This window comes from Heloderma suspectum, chromosome 10 (assembly GCF_057233095.1).
Source record: "Heloderma suspectum isolate Gila_16-S chromosome 10, 16-S_ref, whole genome shotgun sequence".
NCBI lineage: Eukaryota > Metazoa > Chordata > Lepidosauria > Squamata > Helodermatidae > Heloderma > Heloderma suspectum.
In genome coordinates this window covers 35,342,096-35,364,543 of record NC_139467.1, presented here as the reverse complement: position 1 = coordinate 35,364,543, position 22,448 = coordinate 35,342,096, and the positions used below count along the sequence as shown (strand labels likewise).

Sequence of the window (22,448 nt, the reverse complement as noted above, 5' to 3'; positions counted from 1 at the left end):
AGCCTTAACAGATATTCCATGAAAAACGAAAAAAGACAGAAGAAGCTGTGGGAAAACAGGGGAGGTTTATGAGTGCAAGACATTGCCATCTTGACCCCCATAAAATTCCATGAGTCAGGCAAGATGATGGCGTGATGAAAGCTTTGCCTGGAAACATCCCCTGGTACACATAAGGATGATCCATAGCTTCTTGCTACATTTGAATCTGTCCCATCACAGTTTCCCACAAAGAATCTTCAGAATTATAGCTTATTGGGGATGCTGAGAATTCTCTGGTAGAGAACCTACACCCTCTCTTCTCGGACCTATAGATCCCAGACTGGGGAGAGGGAACAGCTATTGAGCCAATCCAAGTCGATAGCGCAGACAGGCATTTTGAGGCCCAAACTGCACGAGATACATGGGGAACCATTTCTTTATACGCGGGTCTGCCACAATCACATCCACAGTGGGGCGGGATGTAGAATAAATCTAGTTAAGACCGATCTCATGATCGGTGGCTGATGAATGGGTCGTGTGTAAATCAGAGGGACAAACTAGATCACCTTGGTAAAATTTGAGATAATGTCCAAGAATTATTAAATAATTACAATTTAGGATGTTTTCTCTGTTTGTCTTTTCCCTGTGTGTGTGTGTGTGTGTCTGTGTATGTAAATATTCACATGTAAATATGAAAGAGACTTCAAGATCTTGTTGCTATGAAGGAAATGGAGCAGGAAGACAGGGGAAACTTGTATCTGGTACAGTTTAGGGCACCCACAGCAAAATGTTGTTTCCCCCATTAATAGGGGTGGAAAGGGCCTGCCCTTAACAGTGGCGTTACCTTAGTCTCCATGATGGTGGCAACATCTGGAAGGCCACGGACAACTTTGGCTCGGTCTGGCAGAAGAACAGATATCATTATTATTTATTCAATTTCTAGCCTCCGTTTTGTCACCAAGACAGGGGTGTCTACTTTCCTTATATATTAATAGAATTACAGCTACTGGCTAATAGTTCCTTTGTTAGGCTGCAGGCTCGTAGGCCAGGCAGTGGCACAGACTGTGTCACAAGGTGGTGGACTCCCTTTCGCTAAAGGCTTTTAAGCAGAGGCTGGATGGCCACCTATCAGGGATGCCACTGTAACAGATCCCCTGCATCAGCAGAGGGTTGGATTAGATGACCTTCAAGATCCCTTCCAATTCTATCCTTCAAGGTCCCTTCCAATTCTATCATTCTGTGACCAGCTGATCTGCATCAAAGGGAGCCAATGAGAGGAGACAGTCTCGTGATAGCTGGGGATCTCTCTCTAGCTTTCGGAATGCAATACACGTCTCCAGCTGATGAGAGGGGGCAGATAGACAGCAAGAAGCAGCCTGAAGTCTGAGCTTAGAGCAGCCTTCCCAAAACTGGTGCCCTCCAGATGTGTTGGGCTACAGCTCCCATCAGGCAGCATGGCCACTGGCTTGGTCTGATGGGAGCTGTAGTCCATCACATCTAGAGGGCACTTGGGGAAGGCTGGCTTTGAGTTTCCAGCTGAAGTCATGTGAAACTGGAGGAGCAGCCTTGGTGGAAGGTCAAGGGCTAATGGCATTGCACAGGATGCTGTCTGGGGATTTGCTGCCTGCTGAAGGAATGTCTGTTTGCTTCCAATACATTCTGCTTGTAAACTTGTAAATACAGCAATTATTAGAAAGACACCTTACGTCTCCAGTGCTCTCAGATCCAAAGGGAACTAAGTCCGGTAGAACTGCCCCCGGAACTGCCCACCACTCAAGAAAGTGGGGAGCTTGGATCAGTATGATATACAATACAAACAAGAGCCTTGGATATATTTTGGTTTGATCAACAACATGTGCCTTCATATACTTACTCTCTTCCACAACAGCCGCTTGCCTAAAATGAAAAATGAAATAAAAATTAAACATGTATTTGTTCTCCTTAAATGTGTATCTAATACTCAGTAAAGAGGCTGCAATCCTAATTCTCTATACCCTTCTCCCATTCCATGAAGTTATCCCGTTTAACCCACACAACAACCCTGCGAGGTAGGTCAGGCTGAGGACGGGGGGGAAGGCTGGAGGCCAACATCCTAGGCCACACAATCAGCTTCATGGCTAATCAGGGATTTGAACTCTGGTCTGGTCCAACACCCTAACTACTACACCACACACTGGTTTATTAATAAGAAAGAACAGTTCCACCATAAGTATCTAACAAAACCCCCTCCAAAATTAAAATTATAGTACTTACAAAGCTACCCATCCCAAATGTAGGGCAAATAAAACCCCATGACACCTCACCCACCACACAGGCACTGTGCTAGTTGGTAGCTCACAAAACCAGCCACTGGTGCTTTGGGGGCAAGCTCCAATCTGGCAGCAGTTTGAAGAAATGATGAGGTGCTGTGGTAGTGGATTCCCTGCATTGGCAGGGGGTTGGATTAGATGACCTTTGAGGTCCCTTCCATCATTCTATGATCAGCTGATCTTCATCAATGGGAGCTATTGACAGGAGACAATCTCGTGATAGCTGGGAATCTCTCTCCAGCTTTTTGAATGCAATACATACCAAAGCTTTGGGAAGGTGACACTCAGCTAGCTGATGAGAGGGGGCTGATAGACAGCAAGAAGTAGCTTGCATACAAGTCTATCACAAGTTCTGAGAAGAGCTTGGCTCCCAGAATCCTTTGTGGTATTACTAGAGAGCATGCATGGCACACTTCCTGGATGGCATGCTCCTTCATGGGCAGTTATTTATTATGACCTGCAACTGGTCCCCCAGCATCCCTCTGTGGTACCTCAGGGGGTCCCAAGCTTCTCAGAACTGTGTGCTGCGTATGCTACATCCCTGAAAAATATGCTGCTCCAAAGGACTATTAGGATGCTTGGCTGGTCAGGCTGGTGTAGCACCAGAAAATGCCATCCTATGCCTCCCAGGGTGCAAATTTTGTCTCAGGGTGCAAATGCTGGCACAGTTAGGGCAACAGCTTCCAGAATTCATACAGAATATCCGCAGATGATCAGAGCATGCCCAGAAAGGAGAGGTTACAAAACCTGTGGCAGAGGGGTACATTGAGCCCCAGACAAACGACAAATGGGAAATTTCTATAAAAAAAGAAAACCTTTTTGGGGAAAAAAACTTACTTGAGCCTTTGATGTTCAGCCAGTGCATCATCAAAAGCTACAAAAAAACAAGAGAGTTTTGGACCGAATGAACCATGACCACCTGTATTGTTGAAATATGAAAACAGCAGCTGGTGAAAACAAGAGTTCAGAACTTTGATTTCTACGCTATGAATATGACCTTCATTAATCTCCAAACCGTTTGCCTCTCTATTCACTTTTTAAATTAAGTTTTAAGCCAAATACAGAAACAGCCACCAAAACAGGAATTGTCAGTAGGGATGGATGGACCACCCTGCGCTTGTCCCGCACAGCGTTTGCCAACCCCCAGCACTTGCCTGACCCAGGTGAGCGGTGCAGGGCGAGCTGCTGGGCGGTTTGTGGAGTGCTCAGCAGCGGCGCACAGGCGTCTGCTCCCTCGTTGAGCACCACTTGCCGCTCAAATGGCTGATCATTCTTTTCCCTGAGCATCCCATCTATGCAAATGGGGGCCTTAAAGGGGCAATGTCCATAACATTACAGGCATTATTGGGATGAGGGAATGAGACCATGGTCACTAAGGTTGCCATCTCCCTTAGCTTCAAACCTCATTACTCCTATAATGTTTCCCACATTTCACTAATGTGGATGTCACCCATTTTTTGTCCAACTCAAGCCCTTCCAACGTGCTTTATTTACTTATTTCAACAGCATTTACATCCCACCTTTTTCTTTGCAGCTCAGACTGGCTTGCTTGTTGCTCCCAGGTGGTCTTAATTACGGCACTGACTGGACCCCATCCTACTTATCTGCAGCACTGCATCGTGTGCCTTCAAACCAGAGCCTTGGTTCACTTATTTGCATCTCAGCATTAGGAAATGGGCAATTAAAAACCTGCAGATGTTTAAATGAACCACTATGCGTGAATGTACAGCAATACTCATTCTCTCTGGGTGAGGTGGGACACCCATGGCATCCACCCACATGCTGGGGAGACACCACAATTAATTTCGGTGCACCACAGAGATGAATACTGAAGCCCAGGCACAGTGCTGTTGAGACAAGAGTAAACCCTGCATAACCGGCTGACAACGCCTCTCTATTAAAAGAGCAATCAGCCTGATGCTTACCTTTCCCAGACAGGTCGGTTGACAGTTTGCGTGACTTTTCCCCATCAAACAACTCCAAAGTATATTTGCCTTTGTCGGACTCTTTGGGATCCAAGATGTGTAACCATATTTGGTCCATGGTGGTTCCCGTTTTCAGTCGGTCTCCTCCTTCCAGGCGCTTGTCACTGAATACACAGAAGAACATTATATTATCCTTAATATTCTTTCAAATAGGTCTGTTGATTACAGCAATGGCACGGGGGCCACGGTGACAAAGAACTTCTCAGTCTTCACTGGGGACAAGGGGGACGATTCTTCATTGATCAACCATCCGCCTTTCAGTCTGATTGACTGACTGCATTTAAATACATTGGTATATTACAAAAATCTCAAATTAGATGTGTGACAAGAAGCCCTTAGTGCCCCCCCCCCCCGAGCATCTGGCAAATTGGCACCCTATTGGGAAAACTGAATTGGTCAAATCTCACCCTTTGTTCCCAAATACACATACAAAACTTAAGCTTTTTTGCACAGTGGTTTGTCCAGTTCAAACTGGCCAGCTATTTTATAATTCAGGTGTAGTGTTGTTAAGAAGGTGGGCCCAGCCACTACGAAATTTTCTGGCTTGCTTGCCGGACTACTGACATCAGAAATAGAGGGTATCACACTATTGGGCAAAAGAACAGTCTCCATTAAGGGCCCTTCTCTTATTGAACTCAGATACCCATAAAAGTGAGAGTTTGTGCTCACTCTGTTTTCCTAACAAGATCTAATTAGGAAGCCAAGGATGCTCTCTCTCAGATCATCCTCTGTGCAAGGAATTCTGCATATGCTCTGAAACCCAAGACTCTACTCAAGTAGTAACATGTAATGAGCTAAGCTATATTGACAATATTGATTTTTATTGGGAATTCTGTGTGGATGGCTGCTGCCTTCTCTCGCTGTTCTTGTGTTTTCCCTGCCCGCCTGCCCCGCAAAACCCTCCCACCTTTTAAATATTTGAACATTTGGCTGTGTGTGTGTGTTTTTTTTTTTAAACAGACAATTTCTCACTAAAACCTTCCCCATGGGCACGACCGTATGGTTGCAAAGCTACCTCTTGAGTTCTTAGGATTTGTCACTTGTGGACAGGACACTCTCCCCACCCTGTGAAAGAACACGCTCTCTTGTGCTAGGAACTTCCAAAAACACACTGGAAAGACTTACTTGTGATACCAGGTGGCTTTCATGGCATCTGTGTAGTACTTCACCTCGCTGTAGATCTTGATGCCTTCTGCAGTAGGCTGGACTTTCAGAGGTGATGCAGACAGAACTAAACAGAAGATTGGGAAATAGGGATGGGGGGATACGCACTTGAGAGAAGTGATCAGGCCTCCTCTTTTTCTTTTTCGATTTTTGAAATATCAGTTATGTTTCTTTTCAGAATGATAGTACCTGCACGCATCATCTCTCTCTCTCTCTCTCTCTCTCTCTCTCTCTCTCTCTCTCTCCCCTTCATGGATCACTGCCTTGTTGTGGCGAAGGGGCTTGCGTAACTCAATGAAGCCATAAGCTATGCCGTGCAGGGCCACCCAAGACGGACAGGTCATGGCAGAGAGTTCTGACAAAATGTGGTCCACTGGAGAAGGAAATGGCAACCCACTCCAGTATTCTTGCCAAGAAAACCCCATGGAACGTATCACAAGGCTAAAAGATATGACGCCGGAAGATGAGCCCCTCAGGTCGGAAGGTGTCCAATATGCTACTGGGGAAGAGCAGAGGATATTTCCAAGTAGCGCCAGAAAGAGTGAAGCGGCTGGGCCAAACCTGAAAGGACACTCAGCTGTGGATGTGTCTGGTGGTGAAAAGAAAATCCGATGCTGTAAAGAACAATATTGTTTAGGAACCTGGAATGTCAGATCAATGAATCAAGGTAAGCTGGAGGTGGTCAAACATGAGATGGCAAGACTGAACATCGACATCTTGGGAATCAGCGAACTCAAATGGACAGGCATGGGCGAATTTAATTCAGGTGACTATCATATCTACTATTGTGGGCAAGAATCCCTTAGAAGAAACGGAGTATCATTCATAGTCAACAAAAGGGTGGGAAAAGCAGTACTGGGGTACAATCTTAAAAATGATAGAATGATCTCAGTATGAATCCAAGGCAAACCATTCAACATCACAGTAATTCAAGTCTATGCCCCAAACACTGAGGCCGAAGAAGCTGAGGTTGATAGGTTCTATGAAGACCTACAACACCTTCTAGAACTAACACCAAAAAAAGATGTCCTCTTCATCATAGGGGATTGGAATGCTAAAGTAGGAAGTCAAGAAATCACCGGGATAACAGGCAGGCATGGCCTTGGTGTACAAAATGAAGCAGGACAAAAGCTAATAGAGTTTTGCCAAGAGAACATGCTGATCATAGCAAACACTCTTTTCCAACAGCACAAGAGGCAACTCTACACATGGACGTCACCAGATGGTCAATATCGAAATCAGATTGATTATGTCCTTTGCAGCCAAAGATGGAGAAGCTCCATACAGTCAGTAAAAACAAGACCTGGAGCTGACTGTGGCTCAGATCATGAGCTGCTTCTTGCAAAATTTCGGCTTAAATTGAAGAACGTCGGGAAAACCACTAAACCGTTCAGGTATGACCTAAATCATATCCCTGATGAATATACAGTGGAGGTGAGGAATAGATTTCAGGGATTAGACCTGATAGACAGAGTGCCTGAGGAACTATGGACGGAGGTCCGTAACATTGTTCAGGAGGCACCAACGAAATCCATCCCAAAGAAAAAGAAATGCAAGAAAGCAAAGTGGCTGTCTGATGAGGCTTTACAAGTAGCTCACGAAAGAAGGGAAGCGAAAAGCAAGGGAGAAAGGGGAAGATATACCCAACTGAATGCAGAGTTCCAGAGAATAGCAAGGAGAGACAAGAAGGCCTTCTTAAATGAACAATGCAAAGAAATCGAGGAAAACAACAGAATGGGAAAGACTAGAGATCTCTTCAAGAAAATTGGAGATCTCAGGGGAACGTTTTGTGCAAAGACGGGCATGATCAAGGACAAAGAAGGCAGGGACCTAACAGAAGCAGATGAGATTAAGAAGAGGTGGAAAGAATACACAGAAGAACTATACAGGAAAGATCTTAATGTCCCTGATAGCCATGATAGTGCGGTCACTGAACTTGAGCCGGACATCCTAGAGAGTGAAGTCAAGTGGGCCTTAGGAAGCATTAGTAACAACAAAGCTAGCGGAGATGACAGTATTCCAGCCGAGCTATTTAAAATCCTAAAAGATGATGCTGTTAAAGTGCTGCATTCAATATGCCAACAAATCTGGAACACTCAACAGTGGCCACAAGACTGGAAAAGGTCAGTTTACATTCCAATTCCAAAGAAGGGCAGCGCCAAAGAGTGTTCAAACTACCGCACAATTGCGCTCATTTCACATGCCAGCAAGGTGATGCTCAAAATCCTACAAGCTAGGCTTCAGCAGTATGCGAACCAAGAACTACCGGAAGTACAAGCTGGGTTTCGAAGAGGCAGAGGAACTAGAGATCAAATCGCCAACATTCGCTGCATCATGGAGAAAGCAAGAGAATTCCAGAAAAACGTCTATTTCTGCTTCATTGACTACGCTAAAGCCTTTGATTGTGTGGATCACAACAAACTGTGGCAAATTCTTAAAGTGATGGGAGTACCAGACCACCTTACCTGTCTCCTGAGAAACCTGTACGAGGGTCAAGAAGCAACAGTCAGAACCAGACATGGAACAACCGATTGGTTCAAAATTGGGAAAGGAGTACGACAAGGCTGCATATTGTCACCCTGCTTATTTAACTTATATGCAGAGTACATCATGAGAAATGCCGGGTTGGATGAATCAGAGGTCGGAATTAAGATTGCTGGGAGAATTATCAACAACCTCCGATATGCAGACGATACTACCCTAATGGCAGAAAGCGAAGAGGATCTCAAGAGCCTCTTGTTGAGGGTGAAAGAGGAGAGTGCAAAAGCTGGTTTGAAACTCAACATTAAAAAAACAAAGATCATGGCATCTGGCCCCATCACTTCCTGGCATATAGAAGGGGAAGAAATGGAAGCAGTGACAGATTTTACTTTCTTGGGCTCCAAGATCACCGCAGACGGTGACTGTAGCCATGAAATTAAAAGACGCTTGCTCCTTGGGAGGAAAGCTATGGCCAACCTAGACAGCATAGTAAGAAGCAGAGACATCACCTTGCCGACAAAGGTCCGTCTAATCAAAGCTATGGTTTTCCCAGTAGTAATGTATGGATGTGAGAGCTGGACTATAAGGAAGGCTGAGCGCCGCAGAATTGATGCTTTCGAACTGTGGTGCTGGAGAAGACTCTTACGAGTCCCCTGGACTGCAAGGAGGTCAAATCAGGCCATCCTAAAGGAAATCAGCCCTGAGTGCTCATTGGAAGGACAGATACTGAAGCTGAAGCTCAAATATTTTGGCCACCTAATGCGAAGAGAAAACTCTCTGGAAAAGACCCTGATGCTGGGAAAGACTGAAGGCAAAAGGAGAAGGGGACGGCAGAGGATGAGATGGCTAGATAGCATCACGGATGCAATGAATATGAACTTGAGCATGCTCCGGGAGAGAGCGCAGGACAGGAAGGCCTGGCGTGCTATGGTCCATGGGGTCACGAAGAGTCGGACACGACTGAACGACTGAACAACAACAAATATAAAATTTATTAATTGCCCATCTGGCTGGTCACCCAGCCACTCTGGGCGATGTACATAGTATATAATAAAACAGTTTAAAACAATAAAATTCCACAGTAAAAACATAATTTTTCTAAAAATACCCTCCCACCTCAAATGCCTGCCCGAACAACTACGTTTTTAATGCGCGGCGGAAGCTCATTAAAGAGGCGGCATGGCGGAGTTCCCTAGGGAGGGAGTTCCACAGAGTGGGGGCCACCACAGAGAAGGCCTTCTCCCTATAGAAGGCCAATAATATTGTCACCAGAATGTGGGCTGAGGAGCAAACAACTTACTACTGATCCTGGCAAGTTCCTTGAGGATGTCATCGAATGCTGCGAAACACAATAAAATAATAATAGTCATGGAATGATAAAAGCAACAACAAATACCAAGCTACCAGGGCAGGCGAGATTTTCAAGCTGTGTTCTGGTAAGCCTGGGGTTTCTTGGAAGCATATTAGGGGTTATTGAATTAGAATGCCATCATATAGATCTCAGGCGATTCAGACCAGCGCGGAGCCTCTTTCAGTCCAAGGGCCAAATTACATTTCGGAGACGCTCTCAGAGGCTGCATTCCAGGGGAGGGCAAGGCCAAAGGCCAAAGTGGCGAGGCTAAAATACCGCCCCCCCCCAGCATATTTTAGCATAAATCTCTTGCTGCCAGTAACTAAGCCTTAGTAAGGGTATTTCAATCTTTTAAAATGAGAAGAAAACTGCACAAAAGCCAGGAAACCTCCTAATGACTGGTGGTTGGGGGAAAGGGAAGGGGTGTGGTATTCTGTGGAATCCCAGTGAGTCAGATTAGGACCCCGGGGGGTAGATTTCCCTTCCTCCCAAGCCTGAGGTTCTGCACCTCTGATTCATATAGTTCCTCCCCCTGCTTTTATCTACACAGCAGTCCTGTGAGGTAATTTAGGAGAGAACCACCCAGTGAGCTTCATGGCTATTTGAACTCTGGTCTCCAGATCCTATTCCAGTACACTAAACATGACATCACACTGGCTCTGAGAGAAAATGGCAGACATGCTTTCCCAGAAGACATCTTGCCCTCCATTGCCATTTGCCAGTCCTTTCCTGCACTGCATAGCTATAGGGGAGTGCTAAGTACAGTCTTAGGGGCACTCTCAATTCACGCAGGGCCATGGTGAGGTGCAGTGGGCCTGGTCATCTGACCCTGCGTGAACCGGGTGCATCCTAGAACATGCCCCAGAATCCCCTGTGCAGGAGAGAGAAATGTGGTGATGTTGCAGAACCCAGAGTCAGAGAGACCACGGAGTGAAGGAAAAAGAGATTCTTTATTTAACGCGCGGGCTTAAGGCTGGAATCATTTCCAAAGAGCCAGAAGCCCCGAAATACATCAGCACATTGGTTTTATAGACATTGTGACACATATGAAACGGCTCCTCCTCCCCCTCCTGCGTGGGGTTGCAGTCCTCAACATTCCTTCTCCTAGCACCATTGTTTATAATACAAGAACTGGGTTATAGGGTAGCCATGATAAGGAGAGAACAGAAGAGAACAGCAGAGAACAAGATATACAATTGTATGACCTTTGACAAGACAAGGAATTCCTGTGTCTCGTCAGCTTACAACAATATATTCAAGGGAGAAAGAGCTCAGCAAGAACATGAAGCATGAGACTGCATCAGGCTACTTAGTCTGACCCCCGATATGGCTGCTACAGTGAAATGATGAGAGTGTTGGACTGGAAGATCCAGGTTCTATTCCCCACTTGGCCATGAAGCTCACTGGGTGACTTTGGGCCAATCACTGACTCTCAGCCTAACCTACCCCACAGGGTTGTTGTGTGAGGATAACAATGGAGAGGAGGGGGACCATGCAAGGAACCCATGCCTTGGGTTCCTTGCAAGAGGAAAAAAGGCAGGATATAAATGCAATGATAAATAAATAAGTGCATAAATGCAGGGATTCTTCTCAGCAGGCTGTATGCAAAGGGAAGAAAAGTGTGAACATCATTCCGCTGTGTCAGAGCTCGGCAGAATGTAGATCAAGATCTACTGGTAGATCTCTGGGCGACCTGCAGTAGATCAGTAAGGATTTCTGACTCCCAATTCTTAACAACAGTGACCTTTTCCATCGAACGTAGGCTGCTGAAATGAAACAAGCCTGGGCTCACCAGGAGTGGAGGAGGTCTTTGTGAAAGGGCCGTGAGCTCAGTTCAGGTCTGGCACTGATAACAAATTCCTAGGCTCAGAATGTGCTCAGAGGTACCCTTTGTGCCTCTGAGCACTTTCTTTAACTCTGTGGCTGCAATCTCATCCTCACTTTCCTAGGAGTAAGCTTCAATGAACTCAATGTGAACAAAGAGCGAGTTGCCCAATGAGTGAGAAGGATCGTACCTTCCTTAGTAAGATCAAGTTGAGTCGTATCTTGGCCCCGATCATCAGAAACTACAGCTCTGTATATTCCTTTATCTGCTTTGGTAATCTAGCAAAATACATACATGTATATCAGCAAATGGAAGTCTGTAAGGTGCTGTGCAGATAATATCTGTAGATGGGCAGCCATTATACCAGGTGGCCCAAAAGTAGGTATACAGTTGTTTAGAATGTTGATGGATTTATGGACATTGATGTGGACTGGAATTTGTGTCGTACTGCGTGTCACAGTGTTCTGGACAGGTTCAAGGAATGTTGCAACGTTGATGGAATACATTTCGAGCACTTAAGAGATTAAACAGTGTTAAACAAATGTAAATGTAATAAGCAATGTAATAAAATGCAAATAAACTATACTGTATACCTACTTTTGGGCCACTCTGTATACATTTAATGCAATGAAAAATAAAAGAAGTGATTGTCGTCAGCAAGGTGTATGGTGATCAGAGAGGACAGGTTCCCATGACAAAGTCACCTGTGCAGTCATTCCCTGAAGTAATGCAGCAAGTGATTGCCTTTGAGGAAATGCCATAGCTCAGCGGCAGAGCTCCTGCTGTGCAAGCAGAAGGTCCCAGGTTCGATCCCTGGTGTCTCCAGGTAGGGTTGGGAAAGACCCTTGTTGCTCTAAAGAGGCCCTGTCAACTCTGTCAGGGTAGACAAGGCTTCCCCAAACTGGTGCCCCCCAGATGATGGCTGGGAATGATGGGGTTTGCAGTCCATCCCATCTGGAGGGCACCCTGTTGAGGAAGACTGGGGTAGACAATACTGAGCTGGATGGACCAATGGTCTGCGTCCATATAAGGCAGCTTCCTATGTAGTTTGTCTACATAGCCATGGAAGAGTTCGGCAGTCCTGGCCTCTTTGAATCTGGTCAGTCCGCTGTAGGAATGGATTTATAGGAGCTTGCATCCTGCCTTAAGAACAGATGGCTGGTGAGAGATGATATTATTCCCCATCCCCAAAATCTGGAGGGGGATTGAATATGGGATTGTTGCTCATGATATCCAAACTACTACCATTTTTGCCTGTGATAAACACGTGTGGCAGGTTTTTTAATTGTTGGGGGGGGGGAATGCCTGTAGTCTAACATACCTGGAGGGTAACACATCTGGGGTTGGCTGGCCTACTCTCTGTCCCTCCCTATTACTTGCAGCTCCCCCCGCCTCCATGCACACACTGTCTAAGGTTGCAATCCTATACATGTTTCGGCAGAAAAAAAAGTCCTACAACAGCCAGCTGGCTGGGGCATGCTGGGAGTTGTAGGACTATGCATGTTCTGTCAAAACATGCATAGGATTGCACCTTAAGACTGCCAAATGAAGAGCAGGGATGGATGAAACTGTCAATTTCGGTTTCTCTCGGTTTCTCATTTTTCCAGTCTTAAGTTCGGCTCACCTTGAACGCTGAGATTTTTTTTTTTAAAGTACACATGAAAATTCATGTGCATTTCTCCTAATACATGCATTCTTCATGCAATTATTTATGCAATTATAAACACATTTTTGTGACCATTTCTTGCTAATGTATACACTTTTGTACTCATTTTTTACTGGAGAATGCCGCTGCAAAATTCGGAGAAGTGTGAATATCAAAGGATAACTGAGTTTTGATTTGGCAATTGGTTCAAAAAAATGTGGAATTCGGTAAATTTGCATTAAAATGCAAAGTGAACTAATTTCTACCCCATCTCTAGTCCAGAGGGGTGGTCACCTTAGCTGACTGCAGCAAAAACAAGAGATTCTTGTGTCACCTGAAGGTCTCGCAGGTTTGTTGTGGCTCAGGCTTTCATGCCAAGAGCTCACTTCCTCAGGTGTATATCATGTGAGCCACTGCGAGCAATCCACCAGTGAAGCTTTTCCCCCAACACAGAGATAACAGTAATAGGAAAGAGCTACACTCTGGGGATTTGCATTTCTGTCTGCCGTGCAACTTTAAAAGTCACAGAGAGAAAAAAGTAGCAACTCTGGGATCAGTAATGACATTTGATCCCCTCCTCCCCATTTTAACCTTGCCCTGTACATTACAGGCCCAGTGATTTTCAGTACACCTTTTACCTTCCTAATCCATAGGGTTCCAGCACCTGTCTTTGCATCATACTGACCATCTGAACGAGGTTTGTTATCAAAGAACCATTCGAAGGTGCTCTCCTTTTTCATGTTGGCTGCCTGTTGAAAGGAAATGGTGAGGAAGATGGGCTTTTACTGGAATGGGGAAGGCAGGTAAGGGGAAGCAACGCAGAAAGCAACCCTCCTTTGCCCCTGGTACAAGCACCCCTAAAGCTGGGGAATTCCATTGCTGGATGATCTCGATCAAGGCACTCTCTCAGGACCAGACTAGATGTGATGTTAGTCTCATGATTAACTTGCCTAGTTTTTAAAAATTTAAATAGCTGGCACAGTAGAAGTCAGGATTGGGATCACAGCACACAGGGAGGGTTTTTTTTAACCCTTTCCTCCTAAGCTGCATTCCCAATGAACCACCTCCCCCAGGTGCCATTTCCCCTGGGAAGGACAGTTGGAAAGTTTCCCTCCTGGGATGACCAGGAGATTTGGAGTGGGGGTGGGTGGGCAGGGGGATCTTCGTTCTGACTGTGGCTTGGGAGGAAAGAGTTAACCTCCCTCCCTATGTGCTACAGTCCCTATCCAGATTGGTGATGGAGGAGGACTTACACCTGGTATTTAAAATGTAAAGACTAGACCTGTTCATTGCATTCATTGCATCTAGTTTGTCTCTCAGAGTCTGGTCAAATGGGAACAGAGAAGAGATTGTGGGAACAGATTTGTCTGGTTAACTAGGTTAACCATGTGTCCTCTTTTACAGAGGACAGTCCTGTGTTTGAAGGACTGTCCTGTCCATTTACAGTTTAAAGATAAGAGAACCATCAGACGTATGGCCCAATACCAGTTAGCACCTGGACAGCAGACTGAACAGGCAGACACACAGGGGGTCACCTAGTCACAGTTGCCCACGCTATGATGAAGTGTGCTATAGTTCTTTTAAATTCTTTTAGAATTCTTTTAAAATCCTAATCCAGAGAACACTGGATTCCAGCAACACCAGATAGGCCGCTCAACAAGATCAGCCTCGGATGGCCTTCTCTCTGTCCCATCAGCCAGGACAGCTAGGCTGGTGAGGACGAGGGAGAGGGCCTTCTCTGTGGTGGCCCCCACTCTGTGGAACTCCTTCCCTAGGGAACTCCGCCATGCCCCTTCTTTAATGAGCTTCCGCCATGCATTAAAAACATGGCTGTTCAGGCAGGCATTTGGGGTGGGCTAGGGTAATTTTAGAAATGTTATGTTTTTAATGTTGAATTTTATTGCATAAACTGTTTTTATTGTTGTACATCACCCAGAGTGGCTGGGTGACTGGCCAGATGGGCGATTAATAAATTTAATAAGTAAAAAAGAAAATAAATAATCCTTACATCTCAGTTAGCACATGCAAACGTTATGCGAATCGCCCCCTTCTGCCCCTTTTTGGTGATGACTTTCCTCCTTTAGGGCGATTCATAAGTCGCCGCAGTTAACTGAGACCACGAGGACGGAAACATTACCTGCTTATTAGATGTGGATAGTTTTTTGTCCTCATTTTCTTCCTCCCACTCCCAGCCCAGCCCCTGCCAAGATGCCAGTGTGTGGGATGATACTGTTTACCTTGCAGGTCAGCAGGACTTCACATTCTTCAGTAACCTTCCACTGCAGTTGTTCAATAAAATGAGGACCTGTAAAGTGGAAATCACATCTTGATCTGTGTCGTGTTTAGCAGCTTCTTAGAGCTCCACCTAGTGGTAAATCATGCCCAAGCCCTCTTTGAATTAGCTCAGCAGGGCACAATGAGTGGTCCAAGGACCTGTTGGTCTCTCTCTCTCCCCCCTTTTTCTTCACCTCCCTGCAGGCTAGAACCAGGAGCCACTGGGTCAGCAGGAACAGGGATCGAGTGAGCAGGACAGAGGACAAGTGTGGAAAAAGACAGAATGTTATGCAAAGGCTCCCAGCACCTCTGAGGTTAATGGCTCTCCCTAGCCTGAAAATGTTTCAAGACCAGTCCCCATCGTCACCTCACTGAAAATGGTCATGCGATATGGCTCCAGACATTTTTTGCACACCTCAAGTCTAGTCAGTGTTCTTTGGCTGACGACAGCACAGCATGCAGGGCAAAGTGAAACCAAAAAGAACCAGGTGGGTATAGGGATGCTGGAGGAATTCGAGACGGACTAAAATGAGCTTCGATTTCTAAGAACCTGACCTGCGGAATCCGCTGCAGAGCGGCTCCCTCAGGTTGCACAGAGTCCGCGGACTTTCGGATGTTTTGTTTTACTTCCCCGAAATTTATGCATATTTATTCATAGGAAAATACACACGTTTCTGCTGAGGAAAAGTGGAATAGAATGGGGGACAATACGCTAAATGTTACGCACTGAATTAAATTATGTAAATTCTTATGAACCCTCTTATGTAATTATTTGCGTATTTTTCCACATGACGGGAAAAAAATGGCATCTGTCTCTGAGCGGACGAAGGAACAAAAGGTGCCTGACAATCTGTGAAACACAGATGGAGCAGATTTTAGACAGCCCGTACATCCCTAGGCAGGTGTGGAGATGGGATATAGGAGCTGTAGAAAGGACACCTGTATGCAAGGGATGACGCAGCTCCTCCCCACCATGACTTTAAAGCTATGCAGAAGAAGGAAGTTTAGTAAGTTACGCTTTTCTTATTCCTGCATGAGAAGCACAGCTTTTCTTACATTCTTGAGGCCTCTGTGGAAACGTCACCAATTAAAAGTCATACTTATGGAAAATTCTTAGGAGGGGCGAATCCTGGCCAAGGCCCTACAGCAGAGGACCACTGCTGAAACCACTGCAGGCTCCCTGTTGAGCTCCCCCTCCCCCCCTCCCTGGGCAAGACAGACTGTCCTGACAAATACCACTGCAGAAGCGTGTGACATCCTTCGAAATGTTCCTGTCTCAGCTTTTAGGACCATCTTTAAAGCATGTCACACTGTTAAGAACTGTTGTTGGTTTTTTGAATCTCTTCCACCTTGTCACACACTTTGCCCCATTTCAATAATTACCATTCGTCACGGCGTCGCTCCCACCTGCCCAGCCCCAGGTACACAACACACTTTATAGCCCTTGGCCATGGAAGTGGTTCTTCGTACAGGGCCACTGACCGTGAGGCTCTCTTACCGTGCTTTCTCTTCCATTCTTTCTTTTTGGCATCAGCCTCTGCTTTAAGCTTATCAAAATCTGGAAGAGAAACATGTTGGATCAGAGTATCATGGCAAGGAAATATATTTTAATTCAAAGAGGGTGGTGCTAGACATTATTATAATTGGACAAATGGCTTCCCCAAATATACTGGTCTACTGTCTTTCCAGAGGGGTGCTGTACCCAAAAGTTATGAATATGAAGCAACGATGGAAGGTTAACTGCATAACAAAAAGAGCCAGGTGTACTTGCCTTCATATGATCTTATGCTTGGTTCAAAACTCAGAGTCAAGCCACATGATCCAGAGGATTGCATGGCAGCCCCCCTTGCTGGTCTATTCCACCCTGGGTTGCTAATGGGAGATTACATGTTTTGAATGGTCCCCCATATGAAAAATTCCCATGCACTCCCAAGACATTTTTCTGTTTGAGATGGAGCAGCAAATGTCACACACAGGGTGGATGAATCCATCAATTTCAGTTTCTCTCACGCATTTTTCTAATCTCAAATTCGGTTATTCCCGAATCCTGACCTTTTTTTTAAAAAAAAAACTTTGCATGAATATTTGTATGCATTTGTGTGTGCATTTCTCCTAATACAAGCATTTTTGTACATTATTTTGTCTGATATTCAGATCATTGCAAGCAGTTTTCCTAGCAAAATGTTATTTGCACGAATACATGAATTTTTGTGGGTACGTTTCCTGAATATAAAAATTTTTGTATGCATTTTTTGACTGGAGAGTTCCACTGTAAAATTTGGAGAAATGCACATTTTTGCTCATGTATTAGTTCGGAAGCACAAAATTAGATAAATTTGCATTAAAATGCAAGCCAGACTAATTTCTCTCTCACCCTTTTGTGACGTACACATCCAAAAATCAAGGTAATGGTCCAGTTATTTTGGCACCTGAGGCAGAAAACCCCACACATACCTCTCCCTGCTCCCTGGCAGTGAAAATATAGTAATAAACTAAATAGCCAACAATCTGCTAGCCTCCTGTTGCACCCAAAACTAACTGTCTGAGGACGCTGCTTCACTCTGCCCATGGTAGTGCCGGTCCTGGAAACAGGCTTCTGCCCAGCATTTTTTTTCCTGTACATACCATCCCCAACCAGAGCCAAGGTAAACTGGTTTTCAGCTTTGCCATCTTTTAGCTGGGCAGTGTATGTCCCCTTGTCATCCTCACAGAAGTCCTGGATGATCAATTCCACAAGGCCGTTTGCTCGGTCAAAATTGATCTTATGGGTCTAATGTAAAAGTTGAGCAAAATGACTTGTTAGCCAAGAAGAAGACATTCCGCGAGGAATAAAACGATACAATAACACCTCACTGAATCACAGCAGAACACAGCCATAGGAATAAGCAACGTTTATGTTTTTATGTTACGATTTAATGATCTTGTTTTTAATCTGAATGTTTTTATCGTTAGCTGCCTTGAGAACCCTTTTTGGGGGGTGGAATGGCAGGATATAAATTATATAAAGAAATAATAAAAATAAATAAGAAATAAGAATCTCCATCATCAGTGTCAATTCATCACCTCAGTGCCTTCCAAAATAAGAAAAGGACTTTGTCAGTATCATGAATGCCTAAAGAGACGGAGGCTGGTGGGAGTGGGGTTCCATAAAGAAGAAGCCACCTCACTTTTGGCAGCTCCATGTCCTAATCTCTGCCTAAACCAAATGATGGCAAACTCACCGGAGTGCTTGAAAGCTCTTTCCCGTTGAAGATCAGGTGCAGTTCTGCCTCCGGAGAGAGCTTTTCAACCTCCAGCCACAGTCGCACTTCCCCTTTCTCCAGAACCTCGATGTTCCATCCAGATATCAGCTCAATCACTGAAGGGAAGAGAAGAAGGAGACGAGAAGACAGGTTATCTCAGTTGGGGAAAGCTGGGTTTTCGGAATCCAATACTGAAAGCTGAGCTCAGTACTGTAGCAAATACTCAGGGTGAACTCAGCGTACAAAAGATGGTCCTCTCTTCGCTTTCCATTAGACAATAGCATTTTGAATATAGAATTATTGTGTTTGTTTTATTCAAGGGATTTATACCCCACCCCTCAATATAATTCCTAGGGCTGCTTACAAAATCTAAAAACTACAATAAAATGTATTTAAAATATTCTAATTAAAAATATAGTAAAAACAGTACAAACTTCTAAGATTTCTCATCTATTTTAAAACGTTGTACCTGTTTTTACATTTGTATTTATACACCACCTTGGACACTGTTTGTAGCAACAAAATGACATATTTTGAAAATTATTCACAGCAACTTACAGGGGTTGCGGATTTCATGGCTGATCTTTCGTAGCTTGTCTAGTTCTGAAAAAAAATGCAAGGAACAAGAAAAAAAACTTAGACTAAAGGAGCTTCCAGATGGAGGACTCCTAGCATGAATAATTGCAGGACATTGTGCAGCTATTCCACCTTCTACAGCAGCATATATTCATGGCCCAAGCATTGGATGGGAGTGGGGGAGTACACTTGACCAGGGACGGGGGATGCAAGGAGATCCAGAATGCAAGCCCATTATTATTAGGGTGAAAATGGAGGCTTCATATATATAAATATATATGGATTATTTACCTTCCTGAGTTAAAACATGACTGGCAGAGATGTCTTCATCTGTGTCAGTTACTTCTACTGAATATGTTCCCAGATCCCTTTCAGTGGCATATTTCAGGATGAGCTTAGACCTTAAAGGAAAGAACATTCAAACATACAAATTAAGCCATACCTACACAACTGACTTAAAGTAATTCTCAGGGCTGTGTGCGTTCTGCAATTCCACAGGAACACAGAAAAAGCAAGAAATGTGCTAGCAGGAGCAGAATTCAGCTTCCTGGGAACATTAGTTTTCATTTGTGGAGGGTGCAATCCTATGGGGATAGGCAGCTTCCTCCAAACTCAGAGGCGACCACCTACCCAATGCAGGGCGGGGGGAGTACAGAGACCTTTACACTCTGGCCGCCCTGTATTTGCGGTGGGACAGCCGATTACAGCTGTTTAGCTGCAGCGCTTTGGAGTGCGGGGGGTGGCTGGCTGACACGTAGGAAGCGCCGAACTGGACCTTCCGGAGTCCCTGCCCCTCCCCGCCCCCGGGAACATCCCCTTTTCTCCCACTCTGCACTGCTCTTTCGGGTGCAGAGCCTGGGATGATCTGCACCGCCTACAAGGTAGCGGGGGCAAGGGCAGGGAGGTGGTTTTCTGGAAACCGACCTCGGAGTGTGGGCTCCAAGGTCAGTTCCTGAAAACTGGCTGATCCTATGGCCATCTAGCTGCTGTCTAGCTGCCACAGTGTTGCCCTAAAGCAAGTTTCTAGCCCTTATGGCTGTAAAACATTTGTTTGAAAATGTGTGGGCAATGGCTTCTGAAATTTTAGAAGCCAGAGAAGTGGCTGAACAAGATATAGTGGCCAGGGGTAGAGTTTCAAGTATTCTCATCCCTTGCATGACTTTGGGGGGCACAGCCAATGAAGGCACAGGAGCAGTGAAGGGGTGGTCTTTTCTCTGCTCCTGTGCTCTTGGCCATGTGCCCCAAAGGCAGCATCTGCTTGGTTCAGATACTGCTACTCAAAGTTAAGCAGAAAAACGTGAACAACTTTCCATTAAAATGGCGCACCACACCGCTTTAGACTTGACCAGCCTGCTGCCTCAGTGCTTCGTTCAATCAGTGGGATGTATTTCTATTTAAATTATAATAATTATTTCTAAATGAGCACCTATACATATAAATTAGCATATGCACATTTTATTCCAATTGATGTTTTCTTTTGTCCTCTTTTTTTGGTGATTCGTAAGTGGCCACCCTAATTGGGTGTGCAAGGAAGGAAGACATGCTCTTGCTCACCAGAGCACACCTGGGACAGCCCCAGGTTCAGGTATTGTCTGATGCAGCCCCTATGTTGAGGCAATACGCTTTACTTAGAATGGACATCATTTTTTAAAAACTGGCCCGGCTTCTATATTCTTAACAGCCTAGTATAGATGTTTTCCTGGTATAGAGATAAAAAATGTGATGGAAAAAAAGCTTCACCTGCTAAATTTCTGTAAGCAAGGCTATTGTTAATGGCATGGGAGCAGAGCCAGTGAAGAAGCTGGCAACCTTAGCTTGACTTCAAGATCACACTGCGAGCTTACTTGTCATCTTTGCTCACAATTTCAACCCTATCAGGATTTGGAGGCCCTTCATAATCCTTGGACCAGATAAACTCTGAGGTGTCAACCACTTCAGGAGTCTCAAAGGCCATATAGATGAATCCTTCTTCATCCACCCCAACTTCAATCTCTTTAGTGCCTACAAAAGAGAAAAAATAGGTTATTTTTCTATATGGTCAATGAAATAACAACTTGATCATCTTTTCTCCTTGCCTACAGCTCCTTGTTCTCCAGCCTTTCCCAGTCAGGCACCATCCAGATTCGTTGCACTACAACTCCCATAATCCTGCTGCAGGCTGATGGGTGTAGTAGTCCAACATCTGGAGGGCACCATGTCTGGGAAGGATGGCCTACCCTCTCTCCAAGGAGATGTAGGCCTCTGTTAAGCATAGTTACTAGAGGAAGAAACAGAAAAAAGTGAAGCAATGGAAATGTTGAGAGAGAACCGGTAATAAAGATGGGGTGGGGAGACAAAAGCTTTGTACCTGGTTTGGTTTTTACTACCACAGGATCTGATGGCAGAGATGGGGGGCCAACCCCTGCCTTGTTCTGGGCTCGCACTCGGAACATGTAGCATTTTCCTGTCTCCAGATCAGACAGCTGTTGTGGAAAATATAAACAACAAGGAGTCGGTAACATGATAGTTGAGAGAGATCCCAGTTAAAGCTGATGGAAAAGTTAAAACTGTGTGTAGACTGCCAAATCAAATGGAGAGGGGCATACTACCCCAGAAGTGTTATCAGTACATTGACTTGGCTATACTATGCTATATACATAACTTTCTTCTAAAAAAGTGTTTGCTTGTCCTGTTTTGCCCACCTCTTATACATCATCACACAATCACCCACGATTGGTATATGGAGCGTCCACATCCAAATGCAGTATATGCTGAATGCGAAGGAAGAGAGAAGGGGGTGGCAGAGAAAAGGGGTGACCCACCCACTTTTGACTCTGGCCCCACCCATTGCTGACACGCAGCCTCCAACAGATTACCCGCAAGGGATTGTGGCCCTCAACAGAAAAAAGGTTGCGCACCCCTGATTTAAATGTGCCGAGAGCTATTTATCAGAGAGATTGCTCTTATTTTATTTATTTCATTTCATTTCATGTCATTTCTATACCGCCCAATGGCAATAGCTGAAGCTCTCTGGGCGGTTCACAAAAATTAAAACCAAATGGCACACAATAAAATAATGCAAAATATATAGAACATTTTCTATATCTTAGCCTTCAAGGGCAGCTAAAATTCCCATTGGGAGTAGTAGGGTGGCCATGTGTCCTCTTTTGGCAGAGGACCATCCGCTATTTGAAGGTGTCCTCTGTTTGATGGGGTGTCCAGTCCAAGTTCGGATTAAGGATGAAGAACCATCAACAGCATCCGGACCAGCAGACTGAACAGGCAGCCATAGACGTCGCCTGGCCAGTCTTCCACACTATGGTGGGATGGACCGTATTTCTATTTAAATTATAATAATTAGTTCTAAATTTGCATCTATACACAGTACATGCAATTTTTATGCAAATCAGTGTCCTCTTTTTTGATGATGCATCTCTTTTGGCGATTTGTAAGTGGCTGCCCTAGGAAGAAGCGATGACAACTAAAACAGTCTGCCGTTGTAGTGAAGACATCCTTTTAGTGCAGCCCTATACGATTTGTGACCCAGCAAATGGAGCATAACACACCAGCCATGCATTGTGGCCTGCCAGATGTTTGACCTCCTCCTTGGCCCCCCGACACACATCCAATTTTAGTGG

The 22,448-nt window shown here is 45.0% G+C and overlaps 1 protein-coding gene across 1 annotated transcript in view; it reads right to left on the bottom strand.

The window, feature by feature from the left end:
* Positions 1 to 22,448, bottom strand: part of MYOM3 (myomesin 3) — a 60,211-nt gene that overhangs the window by 2,228 nt on the left and 35,535 nt on the right. The window contains exons 20-35 of the mRNA XM_084814414.1: positions 21,179 to 21,293; positions 20,676 to 20,832; positions 19,123 to 19,232; positions 18,814 to 18,858; positions 18,235 to 18,371; positions 17,639 to 17,783; positions 16,512 to 16,571; positions 14,977 to 15,044; positions 13,378 to 13,488; positions 11,285 to 11,372; positions 9,219 to 9,257; positions 5,399 to 5,504; positions 4,214 to 4,377; positions 3,126 to 3,162; positions 1,853 to 1,875; positions 824 to 879 (exon numbers count right to left, since the gene is read on the bottom strand). Of these exons, the coding sequence (XP_084670540.1) occupies positions 824 to 879; positions 1,853 to 1,875; positions 3,126 to 3,162; positions 4,214 to 4,377; positions 5,399 to 5,504; positions 9,219 to 9,257; positions 11,285 to 11,372; positions 13,378 to 13,488; positions 14,977 to 15,044; positions 16,512 to 16,571; positions 17,639 to 17,783; positions 18,235 to 18,371; positions 18,814 to 18,858; positions 19,123 to 19,232; positions 20,676 to 20,832; positions 21,179 to 21,293 (1,461 nt within the window). The remainder of the gene's footprint in view (positions 1 to 823; positions 880 to 1,852; positions 1,876 to 3,125; positions 3,163 to 4,213; positions 4,378 to 5,398; positions 5,505 to 9,218; positions 9,258 to 11,284; positions 11,373 to 13,377; positions 13,489 to 14,976; positions 15,045 to 16,511; positions 16,572 to 17,638; positions 17,784 to 18,234; positions 18,372 to 18,813; positions 18,859 to 19,122; positions 19,233 to 20,675; positions 20,833 to 21,178; positions 21,294 to 22,448) is intronic.